The sequence below is a fragment of the Sorex araneus genome, chromosome 2 (genome assembly GCF_027595985.1).
Source record: "Sorex araneus isolate mSorAra2 chromosome 2, mSorAra2.pri, whole genome shotgun sequence".
In the NCBI taxonomy this organism is placed as follows: domain Eukaryota; kingdom Metazoa; phylum Chordata; class Mammalia; order Eulipotyphla; family Soricidae; genus Sorex; species Sorex araneus.
This window is the reverse complement of record NC_073303.1, coordinates 327,163,460-327,186,208: the sequence shown is the minus strand read 5'-3', so window position 1 is coordinate 327,186,208 and position 22,749 is coordinate 327,163,460. Positions and strand designations below refer to the sequence as shown.

General features: G+C 38.9%; 1 protein-coding gene across 1 annotated transcript in view; it reads right to left on the bottom strand.

Moving 5' to 3' along the window:
- L3MBTL4 (L3MBTL histone methyl-lysine binding protein 4) overlaps positions 1-22,749 on the bottom strand; it is a 487,327-nt gene that overhangs the window by 247,099 nt on the left and 217,479 nt on the right. The window contains exons 11-12 of the mRNA XM_055125658.1: positions 6,344-6,429; positions 3,646-3,756 (exon numbers count right to left, since the gene is read on the bottom strand). Of these exons, the coding sequence (XP_054981633.1) occupies positions 3,646-3,756; positions 6,344-6,429 (197 nt within the window). The remainder of the gene's footprint in view (positions 1-3,645; positions 3,757-6,343; positions 6,430-22,749) is intronic.

Sequence of the window (22,749 nt, the reverse complement as noted above, 5' to 3'; positions counted from 1 at the left end):
GCAGTTAGAGATTAAGAGTCATGATTTATATGATTCAATTTATAGGAAATGTTCAGAATAAATAAATACACAGACTCAAAGCCGATCAGATATTGTCAGGGACATGGAGAAAATGTGTGAAATAAAGAGTGGTTAACAGGGATGGACAGACAGTACAGAGGCAAGGCATATGCACTGCATGTGGCCACCTTGGTTTGGTCCCCATGGTGTCACAGTCCTCTGAACATCTCAGTTCCAGTTCTGGGTGCCCCCAAGAACTGCGTTGGACCCTATCATTCAATTGTCTAAATAGCCAGGCATAAGAATTGCTGGGAGTGACCCTGGGCTCTCTGATCTGGGGAGTACCTCCTCTCCAACATGATTACCTATGGATATGAGCCTGTGGGGGGTGATGGATGAAAATATTCCATTAGACATTAACGTACTGTCTAATAAATTTAGATTTATATAAACTCACTAGGCAGTGGTAATTGTTGCACTAGTCTGGGAATACACACAATACCAATTAATTTTAGGATCATATTTTCTATCTTTTACAGCCTTGCACGCAGTCGACCCAGGTTCAATTCCTCTGTCCCTCTCGGAGAGCCCGGCAAGCTACCAAGAATATCCCGCCCTCACAGCAGAGCCTAGCAAGCTACCTGTGGCATATTTGATATGCCAAAACCAGTAACAAGTCTCACAATGGAGACGTTACTGGTGCCCACTCAAGCAAATCAATAAACAACGGGACAACAGTGCTACAGTACATAAAAATTAATCAAACACGTAAGAGCAACTGTGCATTTAGTCAGTGGTAGTAGTTTAAAGTCAGACTTGACTGAGTCTGCTGTGGCAGGAAATGCCAGTACCAGGCAAAACCCTTCTGGCAGGAGAGGCAATGTAGGTTTCAGGACAAAGGAGAAAGTAGACAGGGCTTCCAAGAGAGCACCATGGCCCACCCTCAACCTTGCTCTCCCACTCTCCAGTTCTGAAAACTAGAATGTAAGACAAGGGGTAGAAAGACTATATACCCTCTAGAGTTGAAAACCTCTGCATTAAAGTTAGGGTTTATATTCTGGCTACACCCAGTACTGGTTTGTGACCTCGGACCAAGTATTCAACCCTCTGGGCTTCAGTCTCCTGCTCTATAAAATGAGTATAGTAGGAGTATCTTAAGTCACTATATTCTGTGTAGCCCTAATAATATATGTAAAGCTCTTAGAAGATAGTCTGACAAAAAAAAGCGTTAAACTTTATCATCAGTTTTTAGCACTGCCTTCAATAGAAGAGGCTGACTCTCATCTCAAGTTGAACGAGAATGCAGAACAATAATATACACTCACATTAGCATTCCTGAGGAAAATTCCACCTCCCTGCCTCGTTTTTAACCACAATTATATGTGGGCTTGTTCCTTCTCCATCTACTTACAATTACTTCCTTGAAGCTCTTTCACTAACACCAAAAATAAAGGTATCCACATAGAAGGCACTTGTACTAACAGAAGTTAGTTTTGCTACCACTGGAGAACCTATAAAAGAGTCAGCACAGTTTCAGGAATTTCACACACTTTAATCCACTCAAGTCCATAAACCTATAAGGGAAGCATTGTGAACACCATCAAATCTTAAATAAGCCAAGTAACTTTGTGAAGCAAATAAAAGTTAAATAAGGTCAGAGCTGGAATACAAACCCTGATAAATTAATCCTATGGCACTTTCCAGTACATTATGTTGTATCTGATTTAAAATGAAAGAGCAATTAGGAAAGAAATAAAGAATGAAAGAGTACCTTTTGACTATAATTATTTCATTCATTAAATAGAATGCCAAAGTGCATGAGCATCATTCACTTGCTCATTCATTCATTCACACATATATTAAGTATTATGGGTCAGTAACATGGTCTTCACAATCTAGATTAAGCAGAAGCAGAATGAATATTGTTTATCTTTATTTAGGGAATGAGAAGAGATCATTCTATACATAATTGATTTTGTATCTATTTTGTATTTGCATCTCTGGACATTTTCAGGAAAATAGATTGAATATCCAGGGTGAATAACTTGGGCACAAGATCTGAAGTTCTCAGTCTATGAAAACCAAAACTTAGTATTTTAATTTAATTTTGAAAAACAATGGTTGCATACTTCTAACTTGTGTGTACTTTAATTTTGGTGAAAAAATTCTTTAATAATACCTTAAATAGGAACTGGAGAGATGTTACAGTGGTGAAGGGGCTTTCCGTGTATGCAGCCTATCTGGATTGGATCCCATGCACCCGCTATTATCCGCCAAGCACCAAGAAGAGTGATGAATTTACAAAGTAAATATGATTACACAAAAGTCCATTTAGATAACACTTACCCACAGAGCCATAAGAGTATACAACAAAAAGGCCACAACCAAGAATTTAAGCAATATGCTGAAATTTAAATTTAAAATCACACATTATAAGAAGGCTCACAGAATTACCTGAACACTGTTTAGCACAGTTCATTGTTTCACTTAAAGGACACTGTCATCAGATGAATTATAACATGTTTTTAAATAGAAAGAATAATTTATTTTAAAACAAATCAACTGCATATCAAATTTAAATAAATCTTGCACAATCACCCACATGGTTTTAGCTGACCAGTCTTTTTATTTTTTTATTTTTTTTTTAAATTGACCAGTCTTTTTAATGTTATGAAAATAAACTGCTTTGGTAAGAATCATTTGTGAACTGTTACAGATAATATATTTATTGAATTCTACTGATACTTTCAGCTCTCTGTATTAGAAAATTTAAAGCTTTCATTAAAAAAATTAATCAGTGGGGCTGGAATGATAGCACAGTAAGTAGGGTGTTTGCTTTGCACGAGGCTGACCCGGGTTCGATTCCCAGCACCCTATATGGTCCCCCAAGCACCGCCAGTAGTAATTCCTGAGTGCAAAGCCAGGAGTAACCCCTGTGCATTGCCAGGTGTGACCCAAAAAGAAAAAGGAAATCAGATCTTGAAAATGTATGTATTTTCTAGAACCCAGATTTCAGATCAGAAAGATGGCTACAAGGGCTTCAGTGCACATCTGAAATGCATAAGGCCCCAGCTCTGAGTCCTGCCCGGCATGGCCTTCCATGAACCTCCATGAACCTTCCATGTGGCTTCAGGCACTGCTGGAAAATTCAGACCAAACCAACCAACCAGAGGCTATAAGAAGGCCAGTACAGAATTCTGTTAAACTGACTTTTACTTCAAAGTGTGACTTTTGTTTTAGCTAAATGACTAAGGTGCTGTTATTGATTTACTCTTGATCTGACAAAGAAAACAATATTAAAATATTTAAGGACACCACTTTCATGGAAAACCTGCTTATCCTCACAATAAGATTTCTTTCAAAAAGAGGTAAAAATATGTATCAAGTCCAAATGGTCAATCCAGGCAGGAATGTGTCAGGACCCCTCTCACAGCAATAGAGTTTGATCGACAGCCTTCCTTTTCCACACATGTCAGTAAATGTCTTTCCTTTACACATCAGTAAATCTCTCTACACAAAGATGGGAAGAGAAATAGAGTCACTTAAAGTTTTATGCCAAGAAATTGCAGCCTCTCTTACTTATTCATTCTAGGAAAATCTAGGCAGAAATGCCAATATAATTTTATAATAATCTAAAATGTGTACCTTTAGTCTTTGGTTATCAACATCCAGGATAGTTGCGACACGAATTAACCGAGGGTTTCGTTTATCCACAACTTCAAGTTTCATATTTGGTAGAAAACCATGAGTAAATCGCTGTAATATTGTAAATACAGTCTGTTATTTCAAAATTAAACAAATCAGATGCACTGCTATATTTTCTAAAATATTATTCTTCTAGTTTTACAATCAGAACATCAATAGTATTGAAATATGATTTTAAGAACACCAAAGACTCTAATCTCGTTACATCCAGTTTCATTAAAAACCCAAGGAAAGAATATTTTCTGATCACTTGCAAGATAGAAAAGACAAAGATAGATTAAATCATAAATAAATTCACTAATAATCACAAAGTTCAAAGAAACTTATTACAGTAGCAATTATATATTGTCTTTCTAAAGTGCAATGCAAAACAAAACAAAATTACAATTACAAAGAATAAACAAAACCTTTACAAAAATAAATTTTTATGATATACCCAGATAAAACTATATCATTTTGACCTTTAAGCTGTGTTAAAGTCACATCATATCAAATGTAAAGCTTCTCTCTCATTACTTCCTATAACATAAGCCTGTTAAAATATTAACTCAAAGTGTTTTCCATGATTAAAAAACCTGGAAGCAGAAATCTATCATGATGAACATTCTAGAGACATTTAGATAAGTGGTAAGGGGAAATTCATGATGATAATTCAAATTATTCAAATTATGGATATTTTAACATCAAAAAATCAGAAATCAAAAGACAATTCTGACAGTGCTTAAATGGTTGGCATAAAGTTTCACTTTGAAAGCTATTACACATAGAATTGACAATTTATTTTATTGAAAGATGAAGTTATATTATATGCCTTAAGTTTAGGAATGGATAAAAAAGGAATATAAGAACCCTCATGTAATATGTGAATAATCACTGTCACTGTCACTGTCATCCATTACTCATCAATTTGCTCGAGAGGGCACCAGTAACGTCTCCATTGTGAGACTTGTTAATGTTTTTGGCATATCGAATATGCCACAGGTAGCTTGCCAGGCTCTGCCTTGCGGGTGGGATACTCTTGGTAGCTTTCCGGGCTCTCTGAGAGGGACGGAGGAATCGAACCCAGGTCAGCTGCGTGCAAGGCAAACGCCCTACTCTCTGTGCTATCGCTCCTTAAACCATGTGAATAATAAAGAGTTAAATATTTCTCCAATGTATGGTCTGTTTCCAGCTTTTGCAGAAACAGATTTCTTTCAAAAATACTTTATTACATCATTAAATGGAAGACACTGATAATAATTAGTTCTCTACTCCCTGAAAATCTTTGTTTTCCTCAAGGTCACTATCCTGACAGCATAGCAATTGTTTTCTTTTGGAGATGCCAATGATACACAGCTTGAGGTGAATCCGTAATAACCCTTATAGTTAGTAATTTCCTTCTATCTAAATATTTTCATAATTCCACATCTTTCTAATTTTCTTCTTGGAAAACTAAAATGAGGTTTTGATAAGAAATTTTATAAAGCAAAAGGAGGCTGTAAGCAGCTGGTAATTTTGCTTACTGAAATTTTTGCAGTTAGTAAAATCATTTTTAGCACATGAGAACTTATAGCTTTTAATTCTGATACTTCTTCCCCTAAATCAAGACTATTTTAATCAACAGTTTTCAAGAAATATTTTAAATAATTCATATTTTAAATAATTTTATTATTTTTAATTTTTATTTAATTAAAGAACCATGATTTACAAAGTTATTGACAGACAAATTTTAGGCACATAGTATTCCAACACCGATCCCACACAGTCCGACGTCCCTCAATCAGTGTCCTCATGCTCCCTCCCACCTGCCTACCCCCACTCTCCTTCCGCCCCCCGTCATGATAAGCACATTTCAATGTTCACTGGTTATAATGCAGAAATAATAAAATACAAGAGCACATTCTATGTTCTGGTTCAAGACACATCAGAGTCTGAAGCCGCATTTAGAGTTTAATAGGAACTGCACACATCTATCTCCAAGACTACGATCACTGAACTTTATTTTACCAAATAATTTATGCTTAGTTCAGTCCTGGATTAAACATGCATGTAGACATTTGAACCTTTAACATTAGGTATTCTAACAAATACCGAGAGCAGTATTCCTTCAAAACAGATGACCCTGAAATAAACAGAGTCTCATTTTCGGCAGCATCATCACTCAAACAGTTCCTGAGACTGAAAACTCAGAGATGGCACTTAGTGGCCTAACAGAACCACAAAGGAGACTCAATCAACAGCACTCTCGCGTGGGGCTACTGTGCTTTTCAAGGAGGGGAAAGCATCATCTATATTTGTATAAAGGGAAAAGAGTAGAGTGGTTCCTTTGTTTGTTTGGCTGAGTTTTTGTTTGGGGGCCAAATTTGGTGATAATCAGGGCTTATTCCTGGCTCTGTGCTCAGGGATCACTCCTAGCAGGCTGTGGGAAAGAAATAAAACCAAATGGGGTTCTAGGGATCAAGCAAGGCCTGTGGCCTATTTCTTTGTATTAACTAAAAGGAGGCAAACTAATTATGAAAATCACACTTACATTTAAAAAGAATAAAGCTAGAATAATATTAAATTACCAAGTGAAGACAGGCCTCAGTACTGTGTGTGTGTGTGTGTGTGTGTGTGTGTGTGTGTGTGTGTGTGTGAATATATGCTGATGTTAACTTACCCTTTTAAAACCTTTGGCAGGAGCTGCTTTAGTTTGAGTAGCTTTTAAATACTCAGTCCAAGAGAAATTTTCTGGATCAGGATAACCTAAAAAACAAATTATGTGTCTATAAAAGGATCACTCATTAATCACACAGTGATTCCCATACAATATAAAATACTTAATAACAATGCCTATTTTCAATAAATGCTCACTATGCAATAGCCCCTATGCTAACAACTTCACTTTTTTTTTTTTTTTTGCTTTTTGGGTGACACCTGGCAATGCACAGGGGTTACTCCTGGCTCTGCACTCAGGAATTACGCCTGGCCATGCTCAGGGGACCATATGGGATGCTGGGATTTGAACCCAGGTCGGCCATGTGCAAGGCAAACGCCCTACCCGCTGTGCTATCTCTCCAGCCCCAACAACTTCACATTTATCAACTACTTTCATCTATGATAACCTGTGAGAAGGCTGTTTTATCTTCCCTTCAGCACACGAGCACTCACTTCACTGGTCCATTCATTCACTTACAAAGGTTAAGTAAGCTGGACATGTTCAAAGAATGATGTGAGTAGTTGGCAGAATCAGATTACAACAAAAGGGCTCCATAGATGAAAAAAAAAGACAGAAACCGAACACTTAATTATCATAATCATCATCAGATCTGATCGATCATCTTTCTTATTCCTCTAACAATCCTCCATGCTGAGACTTTTATTCTCTTAATTAAATCTTTGTAATCATAATTTGCGAGGTTTGTTGTTGATCACTGCAATTTAAAATAGATGTAAAAAGGTAAAGATCACCCTTTTATTGTATTCTAGCTTTTATTTTATGCTGCCAAACAGTGTTAAAGGAACCACTCCAAAGAGAATTCTCCTAAAAGTTCAATGATTGTCTCAGATAACGCTGTTCTCCCCAGGTCTAGCTATGCAGGGCCTACCAGAGTCACCCTAGAGATACTCTGCAACCTCCTAGGTCACACAGTTGTAGGGGATACCACCCAGTTACAGGAATCACACTTAAGGTCACACAGCCTTTGAACTCTCTCCCGTTGCCAAAATCATTGTTAGCTTTTTTTTTTTTTAATTCCTATCTGGCTGGATGGACTTCTTATTTCTTTATATGTTTTCATTTCTGTTACATTTGTAGAAGCCTGTCATATTGGTTTCCCCCCACCTCCCCGTCTTGCTTAAAAAAAATCTTCCAACAACCATGCCTTCACCAGTGTGTATTTCCTACGCCAATATCCCCAGTTTTCCTCCTGCCCCAAATTCCTTCCACCCTCTCTCCCTACTTTGGGGCATTATGGTTTGCAATACACATACTGAAAGGTTATCATGTATATCCCTTTACCTACTTTCAACACTAAGTTCTTGAACAAAGTGATCGTTTCTAATTATTAATGTCAACCTGATACCTTCTCTATCCTAACTACCCTTTGCCACACCCCCACCCCACCTCAAAACACATTTATGGCAAGTTTCAAGCCATTGACCAGTCCACCTGGTCTGTTTTTTTCCTGACCTTAGATATTAGTTTCATACTATTTTTTTAAATATCCCACAAATGAATGTAGTCATTGTATATCTGTCCCTTTCCTTCTGACTCATTTCACTAAGCATAATAGTCTCCATGTCTATCTATTTATAAACAAATTTCATGATTTCATTTTTTCAAACAGCTGCATTGTATTCCATTGTGTAGATGCATCATTGAATCTTTATCCAGTTGTCTGTTCTCGGACGCTCAGGTTCTATCCAGATTCTGGCTATGGTGAGTAATGCTGCAATGAACATATGAGTGCAGATGGTGTTTCTGCTGTGTGTTTTGGGGCAAAATATACCCAGGGTATATTCCCAGAATTGGTATTGCTGGGTCAAGTAGGGGCTCAATTTCTAGTTTTTTGAGGAATGTCCATGTTGTTTTCCAAAAAGGCTGAACTAGTAGACATTCCACCAACAATGAATACAAGTCCCTTTCTCCCTGCATCTGTGCCAGCACTGGATGCACTTAATACTAATGTGTGCCAAACTGGTGTGACATGTATCAGTCTCACTTTCATTTGCACATCTGCACATCCCTGGTAATTAGCGTGATGTAAAGCATTTTTATGTGCCTTTTGGCCATTTGAATTTTTCTTTGAGGAAGACTCTGTTTATTTCTTCTCCTCATTTTTTAATGGGGTTGAACATTTTTTCTTGCAAAGTTCTACGAGTACTTTATATATCTTGGACATTAACCCCTTATCTGATGAGTACTGAATAAATAATTTTTCCCATTTTGTGGGCTGTTTTTGTATCTTGGTCACTGTTTCATTTGATGTGCAGAAGTTTCTTAGTTTAATTCAGTCCCATTTGTTTATCTTTGTTTCCACCTGCTTGGTCAGTAGTGTGGATTTACTAAAACTAAATTACAAACGGGGCAGCAGCGCTCTATCTCTCTCCGCCGCCTGCGTTCGGTAGTCTGATGCCACTTCCCCCACCCCAAGGAGGTCAATGGCGATTGGCAGGCAAAGGTAGGAACAAGGGCCAGGCTGGTTGGTCTCAACTACAGTTTATTCCAATCTCCTCTCCATTCACTTCTGATTCTCCTTCTGCGTCTTCCTCCCCCATGCTACTTCATTCTCCTTCTGAATTCCACTTCAACCTCCTTCTTGCTCCTCTTCATTCTCATTCTGCCCCTGGCTTACCCCGCCTACTTTTACAGTCCTAGTTAAATCCCAAAGCATGAGGGGCTGGGGCTTACAAATAGGTGTGGTCATACAATCAACAGAGGTAAAGTCTTTCCCTCAGCGAAAGCTTCTTCTAGGACAGATTCTCATTCAGCAGGATGACACACCCAAGAGTAGAATCCCGTGGGTATGTGTCTCCTCTCCTTGTCCAACAAACATATAAACATACATAAAACTAATCATTTTGTGAGGACACAGTAAGATATATGTTAAGCTTATAGAATTGCTGTCCTAGTGTCATTTCATCTCAGGCTACAGTGCTCAGGCCAGATTAGTCTTTCCTAACCCTAGCAGTTAGGAAAGGTAATCTCGCATTACCTTTTAGATCATGACATCATTTGTCCATGATTATACTCTTAACTTATAGTTAAGTATTGTGGCACTTTGGTCTGGCCCAATTGAATGCCAGAATAGCTCACAGCTTGCCCTGGGTCCATTCACTCCCATATCAGGACCCTACTTTTGGGGTGCTAGGAATTAAGAGCAACTGAGGTTTAAGTCGAGCAAACAGATGCCCCAGAGTGCATATTGTAACTTCCAAGTTACAAAAGCATAATATTAACTGTATTCCTTTGTCCATACAAAAAGGACATTGTTTTAAAGTGAACTATTCAAAAGATATAAGGAGAGGATAAAGGCAATATTAACTTACAAAACAAGTTCAGTGTCCTAGAAGGATCTGACCTTACAAGTTAACAGAACCTCATTAGGAAAAAAAGCTGATTAACAGATTGGGGAAGAGAGCATAGAGAAATTACGGATAGGCACAGCAAAATGGGAGTGACTCGGGAGCACTGTGATGGGTGTAACCCGATAAACCTAAGCTCCCTGTAGCAAGGGAGAAAGGACAAACCAATGTTATCCTATAAGTGGTGTTTAATCTTTGAAGATGCCTTTAGAGTCAATGTCATAGAGGATTCTGCGTACATTTTTCCCCATGTACCTTATGAATTCAGGTCTGGTGTTGAGGTCTTTAATTCATTTTGCTCTGACTTTTGTTCATGGTAGAGTTAATTTTTTTAGATGTAGCTGCCCAGTTTCCCAACACTACTTGTTGAATAGGCTTTCCTTGTCCCGCTTCTTATTTCTTGCACCTTTGTTAAAGATTAAATGATCACTGTATCACTGTATCACTGTCATTCCATTGCTCATCGATTTGCTCAAACGGGCACCAGTAACGTCTCCATTGTGAGATTTGTTACTGTTTTTGGCATATCGAATACGCCACAGGTAACTTGCCAGGATCTGCCGTGTGGGCTGGATACTCTCAGTAGCTTGCTGGGCTCTCTGAGAGGGGCGAAGGAATCGAACCCGGGTTGGTCGTGTGCAAGGCGTCTTACACTTGGTGCTATTGCTTCAGCCCCCAACACTATATATCTAAAATATCTTTTAAATAAAGATCCTTTGACAAGGCTCAAAAGGGGAGAGGGGGAGGTAAGGGGGGAGAAGGAGAAGGAGGGGAAGAGAGAAAGAGAGAGAGAGAAGAAAAAGTGCTGCCATAGGGGCAGGAGTGGGGGATGGGAGAGAAACTGGGGACACTAGTGGTGGGAAATGTACATGTGAAAGGATGGGTGTTGAAACATTATATGACTGCAACCCAATCATGAACAACTTTGTAACTATGAAAAAATCAAATTAAATTAAAAATCCACCATTGATTTAATATTTTCTCATGGAAATGTTTGATCTATTAATCTTTGGGTTTGGAGGACATAAATTTCATCAGAGTTGTGATTTTTGGAGAGAAGTTGTTTATTGTTAAAATAATATTTTCTGTGTAAGCAATTGTTTCCTTTGGTTCGTATGAATACACATTCAATGAGCAAGATGTGTTCTAAGCAATACATATGGATTACATTGTGTCTCTGGTTTCTTCCAGTGGAACAGGAATAGCAATATATAGGAAAGACAGCAAAGCGAAAGTGCAGCTGGGGCCTAGAATGTAACCCATGTAGCAGAACACATGCCATGTCTGAGCGGGGTCCTGGGTTCAAGCCCCTGCACCACATGGTCATTCCCCAGCATTGCCAGATGTGGCCCCACAACAATCAAGTTTAAATTCAAATGCTGGCTTTCTCCCTGTGGCTTTGCTGTTTGCAACCCAGGGACCAAACCTGTTGGCCATAAACATGCAAATTAAGTTCTCTTCCTCTTCCTTTGTTAGCTACACACGCACAGCTAACAAAGATTTTTATATATTTTTTTAAAATCCCAATCCTTCAAAACAAACAAAAACTATAAGCTCCAAATTTGTTAAATCACATTGCTTTGGGGCTGGAGAGACAGTGCAGCAGGGAAGGCCTTGCAGGTAGCTGATCCAAGTTTGATCCCTACCCGCACAGGGCCCCCTGAGCAGCACCAGGTGGAGCAAAAAAATTAAATAAACATTGTTTCTACCTACAAAAAAATAAGTAGGGCCAGAGTGATGGTACAGCAGGCAGGTTGTACAGCCAACCCGCTTCTATCACTATAACACAGTTTCTCAGCCAGGGCCCTATGGCCAACTGAGGGCCCTGAGGATCGTGAGGACAGACCACAGGAATCTATTTAGCTTTCTTAAGACTCTTTCTACAGGAGCCGGCATTGTAGAATAACTTGTCTATCTGTCCCTGAGCAAGGAATTTGGATATACGCACCCTGGGTCGCAAGAAGGGTGGTGGTCAGACCAGATAACAAGACCCATATCACAAGACCCATATCACAGGACCCAGGACTGCCCCCAGAACCAGGACATTCCTGAATATTGGCGCGAATACTGATCTCTAAAACCACAGGCTAAGGAGTGATGTCCTTTTAAATGGATAGGTTAAGAAAGTTTGCAATATTGCAAATCTATTGGCTATGAAATGCGCGGGCTCTGCTGTAATGGCCGGGGAAGGCCTATATAAGATCTCCTTTGGAGAAGCTCAGGATCTTTTGCCCAACCTGCTGGACCTGCGTGTCCGCGTAGGCGGCTGGACCGTGGCTAGCCAGTCTTACAATAAACCCTGCTTGCTGTTTGCAGTCTCTGGACTCTCTTTGTCGTTACAGGAAGATTTCGATCCGTGCCCTAACAAGGATATCTGAAGAGGCCACAGGTGAAAATCAAATCATTGTGAGGGCCACAGCCCAAAGCTAGTAACACAAGGAGTCACATGGAGGAAATAAGGTTGAAAGGAGGCCAAGGATGGGAAAGGTTGAGAACATGCTGCAGAGCACCTTAGATTTTAACTGGTTTTTATAATCATGTGGTATAAGATTTGGAGGGAAGGGTTTGGGAACTCTTTTTGGTTTCTATTTTTTTGCAGGGTGGGGGGTGTGGGGCATACCCAGCCGTGCTCAGTTACTCATGGCTTTACCCTCAGGAACACTAGAGGCAAGACTCAGGGGACCATACGGGGTACCAGCTATCGAACCCAGGTCAGACGCAGGCAAGGTAAACCCCTTGCCCATTATACTATCACTGCAGTCACTGTGGTATAAGATTTTGTCTTACACGGTTCCTTAAACACTCACAGGATTTTTTGAGCCACAGAAAAAGACGGGGACATGAAGAGGTTTGAGGTTCTGGTTTGTGGATTTTTCTTTGTAATTTTCTCTCTCTCTCTCTCTCTCTATGTGGTTTCAGGTTTCTTTAGAGTGAGTTTGAGAGATTATGCATGCGTACATATGTGTGTGTGTGTATATATATGCTCACTCACGCATGCGCCTACACACGCATGTGCCAGAATGAGCACACATAGGATTTCATTAGCTTTTTGCTTTTGTTACTTGCTTTTTAAATTTTTTGCTATTTTTTGTTACTTGCTTTTAAGTGCAATTAATTAACAAAATAACTTTTTCCTAATTATCAAATCGAACAAATATAAATCATTGTTATAAATACCATCCTATATTCTGATTTTTAAGGAATTGTTTGGGATGAATATTATTGTCCTATTACATATACAAGGACACTGAGATAGTTAACAATTAAGATTTGTCTGAAGTCATATAACTAGCATGTAGCAGAGCTAAAACTCAGATATAATCACAGATCTGCAGCACACCTACGCTTTCAGGCACAATTCTTCCTCTTTGAGGAGGAAGAGTTGAGAGAGAAAACTGCAAGATTATAATTAAATTATGGTGAGTTTTTTTTTCCAAATCCCTACAGTTAAGAGAAGTTAAAACATACAGCCAAAGGGCAGGAGTGATATAGTACAGCAGATAGGGCACTTGCTTTGCTTGTGGCCAACCCAGGTTCGATCCGCGGCATCCTATATGGTCCCATAAGCACCGCCAGAAGTAACCCCTGAGCATCACCACGTGTGGCCCAAACATAAACAAAAAAAGATATAGCCAAGACTGAGGATACAGGTCACAGGGATATCGGATATGGGTTCAATCCTACACATACATATACCTACACACACACACAATACACACACCAATTAACTACATTTCTACTAAGCAAACAGGTAGTAATAATGAGAAATAGTATTAAATTAAAATGTTAAATAGTCCTATATATAATAGCATCAAACAGAATAAAATATTTAAGAATAAATTATTTAAGTTTCTTGTGCCACATATTGGACCTAGGGCCTCAAATACGTAAAACGTGTGCCTATCACTGAGCTACAGCCCTAGCCTAGGAATAAACTTTAGAAAGAAATGCAATATTCGGGGCTGGAGTGATAGCATAGCGGGTAGGGCGTTTGCCTTGCACGCGGCTGAGCCGGGTTCAAATCCCAGCATCCCATATGGTCACCTGAGCACCACCAGGAGTAATTCCTGAGTGCAGAGCCAGGAGTAACCCCTGTGCATCGCCAGGTGTGACCCAAAAACCAAAAAAAAAAAAAGAAATGCAATATTTGGATCTGAAATCTACAAAACATTGTTGAAAGGACAGAGTGAAGAGAATCCCTATGAAAATTTCAGATACTTTTTTGACAGGAATAAGATGATGAAAGGCCAGAGCGAGAGTACAGCAAGAGGGCATCTGGTCTGCACAAGGTTAACCTGGGTTCAATCCCTGGCATCCCTTATGGTCTCCCAAGCCTGCCGAGAGTGAGTCCTGAGCACAGAGCCAGGAGCAAGCCCTGGACACCACCAGGTGTGGTCCAAAAAAACAATAATCATAAATAAAAATAATAACCTAGAGTCACGGTGACAGCTCAAAGGCCTAGAGCATCTGATTTCCATGAAGGCCAAGATTAAATCCTGGCACTCTGGGGTTGCCTCAGCACCCACCACGTGCAATCCTGAGCACCCTGCAGGAAACAGCCTTTGAGGACTGCCAGGTGTCTCTCTCTCTCTCTCTCTCTCTCTCTCTCTCTCTCACACACACACACACACACACACACACACACACACACACACACACTCACACACACACTCCCAGACATGGGGTTTCTTTGGGGATAGGGATGGAGTTCTCATACAGGAAGTAAGGCACTTGCCTTACTTGTGGCTGCAGTAGCTGCCACCCAGGTTCAAATTCCTGGTACCTAAGCACTGCCACGGGTCACTCCTGAGCTGCACAGAGCCAGGAATAGCCCAAGTGCAGCCATAAAACCCAAATTAATTTAAAACTAAAAAGTTTAAAGGCAAATGTCTGACACTTGCCTTGCATGTACTTGGTCAATATACGTTCAATGCAGGGCACCACGTGCGGTCACCTGAGCCCCAACAGGAGTGATCCCTGGGCACCATCAGGTGTGGCCCAAAGATTTCTTAAAAATTAAAAAAAGAAAGAAAGAAGGAACTGAGGAGCTGGGTAGACAGTACACAATGCGCTTTTGCCTGTAAAAGGCCAATCCTGGTTCAAGCCCCAGCATTGCATAAGGTCCCCCAGCTATGCCAGGAGTGATTCCCTAAGCACAGGCCCAGGAGTATGTTGTGTGCACCAGCAGACTGTGCCTCCCTAAGACCCCTCCCAAAAAAGGACCCAATAAAAGACAAAGACACACAAATGGACAATAAGCAGACACAGACAAATAACTTACGAGTCATCAGAGAAATAAAAATCAAAATTCCAAGGAGATAATATCTTATACCTACTTGGCCGGCAAAGTTTAAAAGACAAAAGCAGGCATTAGCGGAGAAACTGGAATATCCGCACACTGCTGGTGGGAATGGAAGATAAAGCAGTGCTTTAGGAAACAGTTTGCCAGAGCCTCAAAAGGTTAAAAGAGTTAGCATATGACCTGGTAATTCTATTCATATGAATATGCACAAGAGAAACACAAAACATATGTCTTTACTAAAAATAAAACTTAGACACAAATGCTCAGAGCAGCAATATTCATAATCACCAAGAAGTAGGAAAAGTCAACATGATTAATAACAAATGAATAATTAACGGAGAATATCCATCCAATGGAATATTATTTGGTAAGAAAGGGCAACAGTTTAGTAATACATATGACTACATGATGCACCTAAAAACACTGTGCTAAGGGAAAAGAAGTCCTGAAGGACTAAATATTGTAAAACTAACATTACATTAAATGTAATGCACAGATAATATTTTTAAATGTAACGCAAAGGTAGTATCTTATTTCTTGCCCCTTTGTTAAAGATTAAATGATCATATACTCAAAAGCCAATGCCAGGATATTCAAATATATTCCATTGATCTGAGGATCTGTCTTTATTCCAATACCATGCTGCTTTAATTACTAACACTTTGTAATATAGTTTGAAGTTGGGGAAGGTGATGTCTCCCATCTTCTTTTTCCCAAGGATTGCTGTAGCTATTCGTGAGTTGTTTTTGTTCATATGAATTTCAGGAGTGGTCAGTCTATTTCTATGAAAAAATGTCATGGGTATCCTTATAGGGATCACATTGAATCTGTATAATACTTTGGGGAGTATTGCGATATTGATATTGTTAATTCTCCTGATTCATGGGCAGGGGATATGAATCAATTTCCTTGTGTCTTCTTTTATTTGTTGCAGTTTTCTTTGCATCAGTCCTACACCTCTGTAGTTAAGGTGATTCCAAGGTACTAGATTTTCCAAGGCACAATGATGATTAGGGTTTTTTTTTTCCTTTACTGTCGATTCTCTTTCATTATTTTAGGAAACCCATGGACTTTTCTTTTATTTTTCTTTTAAATAATGTAGGAGTACTGGTATTTGTACAGCCATTGATTAAACTGATTGAATTGGGCAGGAACTCCACATTATTTTAAATTCATTTTTTAATAAGTGAGACACCGTGAGGCTACAGTTACAAATTTACCCATCTTCGTGCTTGTGTTTCCCTCATACAATGTTCGAGAAACCATGCTTCCACCAGTGTCAATTCTCCACCACCAATGAACCCAATAACCCTCCCACCCTCCAATCCTGTCCCCCCCACCCCGCCTCTGCGGCAGGGTATTCCATATTATTCTCTCTCCTTTGGGGAGTTGTGGTTTGCGATAAGGCTATTGAGTGGCCATCAATTTAGTCTCTAGTCTACTTTCAGCACGCATCTCTCTTCTCACGCGGGACCCCCAACCACATTTTACTTGGTGTTCCCTTCTCTATCCGGGCTGCCTTTCAAACAGCATGTGAGGCCAGCGTCCAAGCCATGAAGCCAATCTCCTTGTATTATATACTACTATTCTTTTTTTTTTGCTTTTTGGGTCACACCCAGCGATGCTCAGGGGTTACTCCTGGCTTTGCACTCAGGAATTGCTCCTGGCAGTGCTTGGGGGACCATATGGAATGCCGGGGATCGAACCCGGGTCGGGCGCGTGCAAGGCAAACGCCCTACCCGCTGTGCTATCGCTCCGGCCCCTATACTACTATTCTTGGGTGTTAGTCTCCTATTCTGTTATTTTATATTCCACAGATGAGTGCAATCTTTCTATGTCTGTCCCTCTCTTTCTGAATCATTTCACTTAGCATGATACATTCCATGTTGATCCACTTATATGCAAAATTCATTACTTCATCATTTCTAACAGCTGCATAGTATTCCATTGTATAGACGTACCAAAGTTTCTTTAAACAGTCGTCTGTTCTCAGGCACTCGGTTTTTTTCCAGATTCCGGCTATTGTAAACAGTGCCGCGATGAACATAAAAAGTGCAGATGTCATTTTGACTATACTTTTCTGTTTCTCCGGGATATATTCCCAGAAGTGGTATTGCTGGATCAAATGGAAGCTCAATTTAGAATATTTTGAGAAGCGTCCATATTGTTTTCCAAAAGGGCTGAACCAGTCGGCATTCCCACCAGCAGTGTAGAAGTGTACCTTTCTTCCCACATCCTCTCCAACAGCGGTTGCTTATGTTCTTTTCAATCTGTGCCAGACTCTGTGGTGTGAGGTGGTATCTCATGGTTGTTTTGATTTGCATCTCCCTGATTAGTGATGTAGAGCACTTTTACATGTGCCTTTTGGCCAATCATATCTCTTCCTTGGGAAAGTTTCTGTTCATTTCTTCGCCCCATTTTCTGATGGGGTTAGATGTTTTCTTCTTATAGAGTTCAGCCAGTGCTTTATATACCCTTGATATCAACCCCTTGTCAGATGGGTATTGTGTAAATATCCTTTCTCATTCTGTAGATTGTCGTTGTATTTTGGTCACCACATCTTTTGCGGTGCAGTAGCTTCTTAGTTTAATATAGTCCCTTTTGTGATTTAATAAAAGAATAAATTTTTTAAAAAGGGAGGTATACTGTGATTCTTGGTGGAGGAATCTGTGCACTGGTGAAGGGATGGGTGTTCGAGCATTGTATAACTTAGACTTAAACCTGAAAGCTTTGTAACTTTCCACATGGTGATTCAATAAAAGAATAAATTAAAAAGTACATATATATAGTCCCATTTGTTTATCTCTATTTCCACTTGGTTGGTGAGTTGCGTGTCATCTTTGAAGATACTTGTAGCTTCAATATCATGGAGGGTTTTGCCAACCTTGTCTTCGATGTACCTTATGGATTGTGGTCTGATGTTGAGGTCTTTAATCCATTTTGATCTGATTTTTGTGCATGGTGTCAGGTCGAGGTCTAAACCCATTCTTTTGCATGTGGTTGTCCAGTTGTGCCAGCACCATTTGTTAAAGAGACTTTCCTTGTTCCACTGCACATTTCTTGCTAAATTATCAAAGATTAAATGATAATACATTTGAGGTTGTGTGTAGGGATATTCTACCACTGGTCTGAGGCTCTGCCTTTGTTCCAATGCCATGCTGTTTTAATTGTTACCGCTTTGTAGTAATGTTTAAGGTTGAGGAGGGTGATGCCTCCCATCATCTTTTTTCAAGAATTCTTTAAGCTAAACGTGAACGTTTGTTCTTCCATATGAAAATCAGGATTGATCCATATCTTTGAAGAATTTCATGGGTATTTTTATAAGGATCGCGCTGAATAAATCTTAGGGGAGTATTGCCATTTTGACAATGTTGATTCTCCCTAATCATGAACAGGGGATATGTTTCCATTTCCTCACGTCCTCTTTTATTTCATGGAGTAGCGTCTTGTAGTTTTCTTTGGAGAGGTCTTTTACTTCCTTAGTTAAGCTGATTCTGAGGTACTTGAATTTCTGAGGCATGGTTCTGAATGGGATTGCTTTTTTCATGTCCCTTTTCTCTGTCTCATTGTTTGCATATAGGAAGGCCATAGATTTTTAGGTATTGATTTTATAGCCTGCAACTTTACTTTACAAGTCTATTGTTTCTAAGAGCTTCTTAGTAGAGGATTTAGGTTTCTCTAGGTATAGTAACATATCATCTGCAAATAGTGAGAGTTTTATTTCTTCCTTTCCTATCTGGATGCCCTTGATATCTTTTTCTTGCCTAACAGCTATTTCAAGTACTTCCAGTACTACATTGAGCAGAAGTGGTGAGAGTGGGCATCCTTGATTTGTCCCTGACCTTAGAGGAAAGGCCCTTAGTTTTTCCCCATTGAGGACAATGCTTGCCATAGGCTTGTGGTAGATGGCTTCAACTATCTCGAGGAAAGTTCCTCCAAAACCCATTTTGGTGAGGGTTTTCATCATGAACAGATGTTGATCTTGTCAAATGCTTTCTCTGCATCAACTGATATGATCATATGGTTTTTATCTTTACTCTTGTTGATATGATGGATTATGTTGATTGATTTCCGAATGTTAAACCATACTTCCATCCCTGGGATGAATCCCACTTGGTCATGGTGTATGATCTTTTTGATGCGTTGTTGGATTCTATCTGCTAATATTTTGTTGAGGTTCTTCGCATCCGTGTTCATCAGGGATACTGGTCTATAATTTTCATTCTTAGTGGTGTCTTTCTTTGCTTTTGGTATTAGGGAGATATGTGCTTCATAGAAACTATTTTGGAGAGTTCCTGTTTTTTCAATTTCCTGGAAAAGCTTGAGGAGAACTGGCAACAGGTCTTCTTTAAATGTTTGGAAGAATTTGTCAGTGAATCTATCTGGACCTGGGCTTTTGTTTTTCGGGAGAATTTTGAATACAGTTTCACTTTCCTTGATATTAATGGGTCTATTCAGGTATTCCAAGTCTTCTTGGTTCAGTCTTAGAAGATTGTAAGACTCAAGGAATTCATCCATTTTCTTTAGTTTCTCTTGTTTCGTGACATATAGACTTTAAAAGTAGTCTCTGATGATGTTTTGAATTTCATTGGTTTCTGTTGTGATGTCACCCTTTTCATTCTTGATTCGGTTTTTTAGGGTTCTCCATCTCTGTTTTTGTGAGTCTTGCTAGCGGTTTATCAATCTTGTTTATTTTCTCAAAGAACCAGCTCTTGGTTTCATTGACCTTTCGAATTGTTTTCTGGGTTTCCATGTCATTAATTTCTGCTCTAATTTTTATTATTTCTTTCCTTCAGTCAGGTTTGGGTTCCTTTTTCTGGTCCTTTTCTAAGATCTTGAGCTGTGAAGTCAAGCTATCTATGTAGGCCCCTTCTTCCTTCCTAAGGAATGCTTGTAGAACTATAAATTTTCCCCTTTAGCACGGCTTTAGCTGCGTCCCATAGGTTTTGGTAGCTCATGTCTTCATTCTTGTTTGTTTCGAGGTATCTCTTGATTTCTTCCTTGATTTCCTTCCTGACCCACTCATTGTTCAACACCAAGCTGTTTAATTTCCAGGTGTTTTCTTTGGTTCTCGGTGTTTGTGTGCTATTAGCTTCTATCTTCAGCTCATCGTGGTCTGAAAAGATAGTTGATAATATTTGTATTTTTCTAATTCTATTGAGGTATGTTTTGTGGCCCAGTACAGGTCTATTTTGGAAAATGTTCCATGTGCACTGGAAAAGAATGTGCATTCTTTCTTTTGGGGGTGGAAAGCCCTGTATAAGTCTATTAGGTCTCTCACTTCCATTTCTTCTTTCAGAGTCAGTGTTTCCTTTCTGAGTTTTGTTCTTTTCGATCTATCCAGAGGTGATAAGGCGGTGTTGAAGTCTCCAACTATTATCGTGCTGCTAGCGATGTCCTCTTTAAAGTCTGTTAGGAGTTGTTTTAAGTATTTAGCCGGTCGTTCATTAGGTGTGTATACGTTTAAGAGTGATTTATTATTTCAACAAAACTCACTATTATTGTTTGGAGAGTCTCTCCCCTAAAGTCAGACCTGCTGAAAAGGAAGCATTAGGTAATTTGTTTTCCATTGCTGAGGATGAAGAAGTATGAGGTCGAGTGACCACACTTAGCGGCCTCTCAGTTTTGGGTTTCTGTAATTTAGTATTTTAGTAACTAAGTCCAGAGAGATATCTGCCAGAAGTTGCATCTTTGCCAACTTGTACTTCTCAGTTACATTATATTCCACATATGAGTGCAATCTTTCTATGTCTGTCTCTTTCTTTCTGACTCATTTCACTCAACATGATACTTTCCATGTTGATCCACTTGTATGCAAATTTCATGACTTCATGTTTCCTGACAGCTACATAGTATTCCATTGTGTAAATATACCAGAGTTTCTTTAGCCAATCATCTGTTTTCGGGCACTCTGGTTTTTTCCATATTGTGGCTATAGTGAACAGAGCGGCAATGAACATGGAAATGCAGATGTCATCTCTACTATACCTTTTTGCCTCTCCGGGATATATTCCCAGGAGTGGTATTGCTGGGTCAAATGGAAGCTCAATTTCTAACTTTTTGAGAATCGTCCATATTGTTTTCCAAAAGGGCTGAACCAGTCGGCATTCCCACCAGCAGTGAAGGAGAGTCCCTTTCGCCCCACATCCACGCCAACACCGGTTGCTTTTGTTTTTGGGGATGTGGGCCAGTCTCTGTGGTGTGAGATGATATCTCATGGTTGTTTTGATCTGCATTTCCCTGATGATTAGTGAAAGTAAAGTGAAGTTTATTAGTTACACAGGCGGGGGGGGGGCTTAGGGTGGGGGGGCTAGGGGCGTGGGGGGGTTTGGGGTGTGAGGGGGCGGGGTGGAGCTATACTGGGATTCTTGGTGGTGGAATGTGAGCACTGGTGAAGGGATGGGTGTTCGAGCATTGTATAACTGAGATTTAAACCTGAAAACTTTGTAACTTTGTAACTTTCCACAATAAAAAATTAAAAAAAAATAAAAAAAATAACATAATACCTGAGAACAAAAAAAAATGGCAAAAGAATAAAGTTTTAAAATGTAATTACTATGATTAAAAAACTTGAAAAAAAATAGCATTTGTCAAACCTAATATTTTAATGGCAATAATTAAGTGAAAAGTGCAGATTAAAGAATATTCATTATTTATTTTTCAACATAAATATAAATATATACTATGCTGAGTGAAATAAGCCAGAGCATAAAAGGCATATATAATTTTATTTCTTGTATGTGTAGTATATAAAAAACTGTAAAACAGATGAACTAAGTAAGACCATAATACTTGAAATATAATAGCATTTAGTTGTTTCCAAAAGAGAAGGAGGATGTTCTAAAGGGGACAGGAAAATCTGGACAACAGTGCTGCACATAGTGATTTTCATGAATCCATAACATATGTTACTTCAATGACATTTTTTAATTACAAAAAAGAATATTAGTTTTTAACTGTACATATACCTGTGTATATGTACATTTTCTTCCCAACTGTGGTATTCTCAGGTGTTGCCTTGTCAATTTTTTAAAAATAAATTATTTACTTTTATTAAAAAAAAAAAAAAAAAGAGTGATTTATTAATAAATACTTGGTAAATATTTGTTGAATGAATGAGATGTACTTCTTGAGAAGTTTGTATGTAACCTTGTGATATGAAATATGATAATGGCCTAACATCAAAATACTGTAGGGAGTTCTGACATCATTAAGAAAAGATGTTGCTCATGTATCAACAATGGACTAGATTCCAAAAGCACTAGAGACTTGACTATGCCAAGAGAAATCCATTTGATTGATAACCTCTATGTAAGGAAAAATATAATATTCCTCAGTTGTTTGTTCCAAATAAGAATATTCAACTTAAGTGTAACACTGGTGACATTACACACTCGTTTTATAATGTCATCATCAATTATATTCCCCCTAGGAATAACATATAGCACAAATTTAAATCTTTGTTATGCTTTAAAACATCCCTTATATTAATAATTTACATTATTGATACTGTCTTGGAACATTCTATATAAATAGCTGGAACAACAAGTAAAGAGCACAAAATCCTTTAGTTTCTGTCCTGTCTTGGGGATACATCCCCTAACAGAGAAGATGAAAAGACCAACATAATTATACCATGAATAATCAAGGAACCAAAAATCTTACATCAGGACAGGTTTTGTTTATTTAGGTTTAGG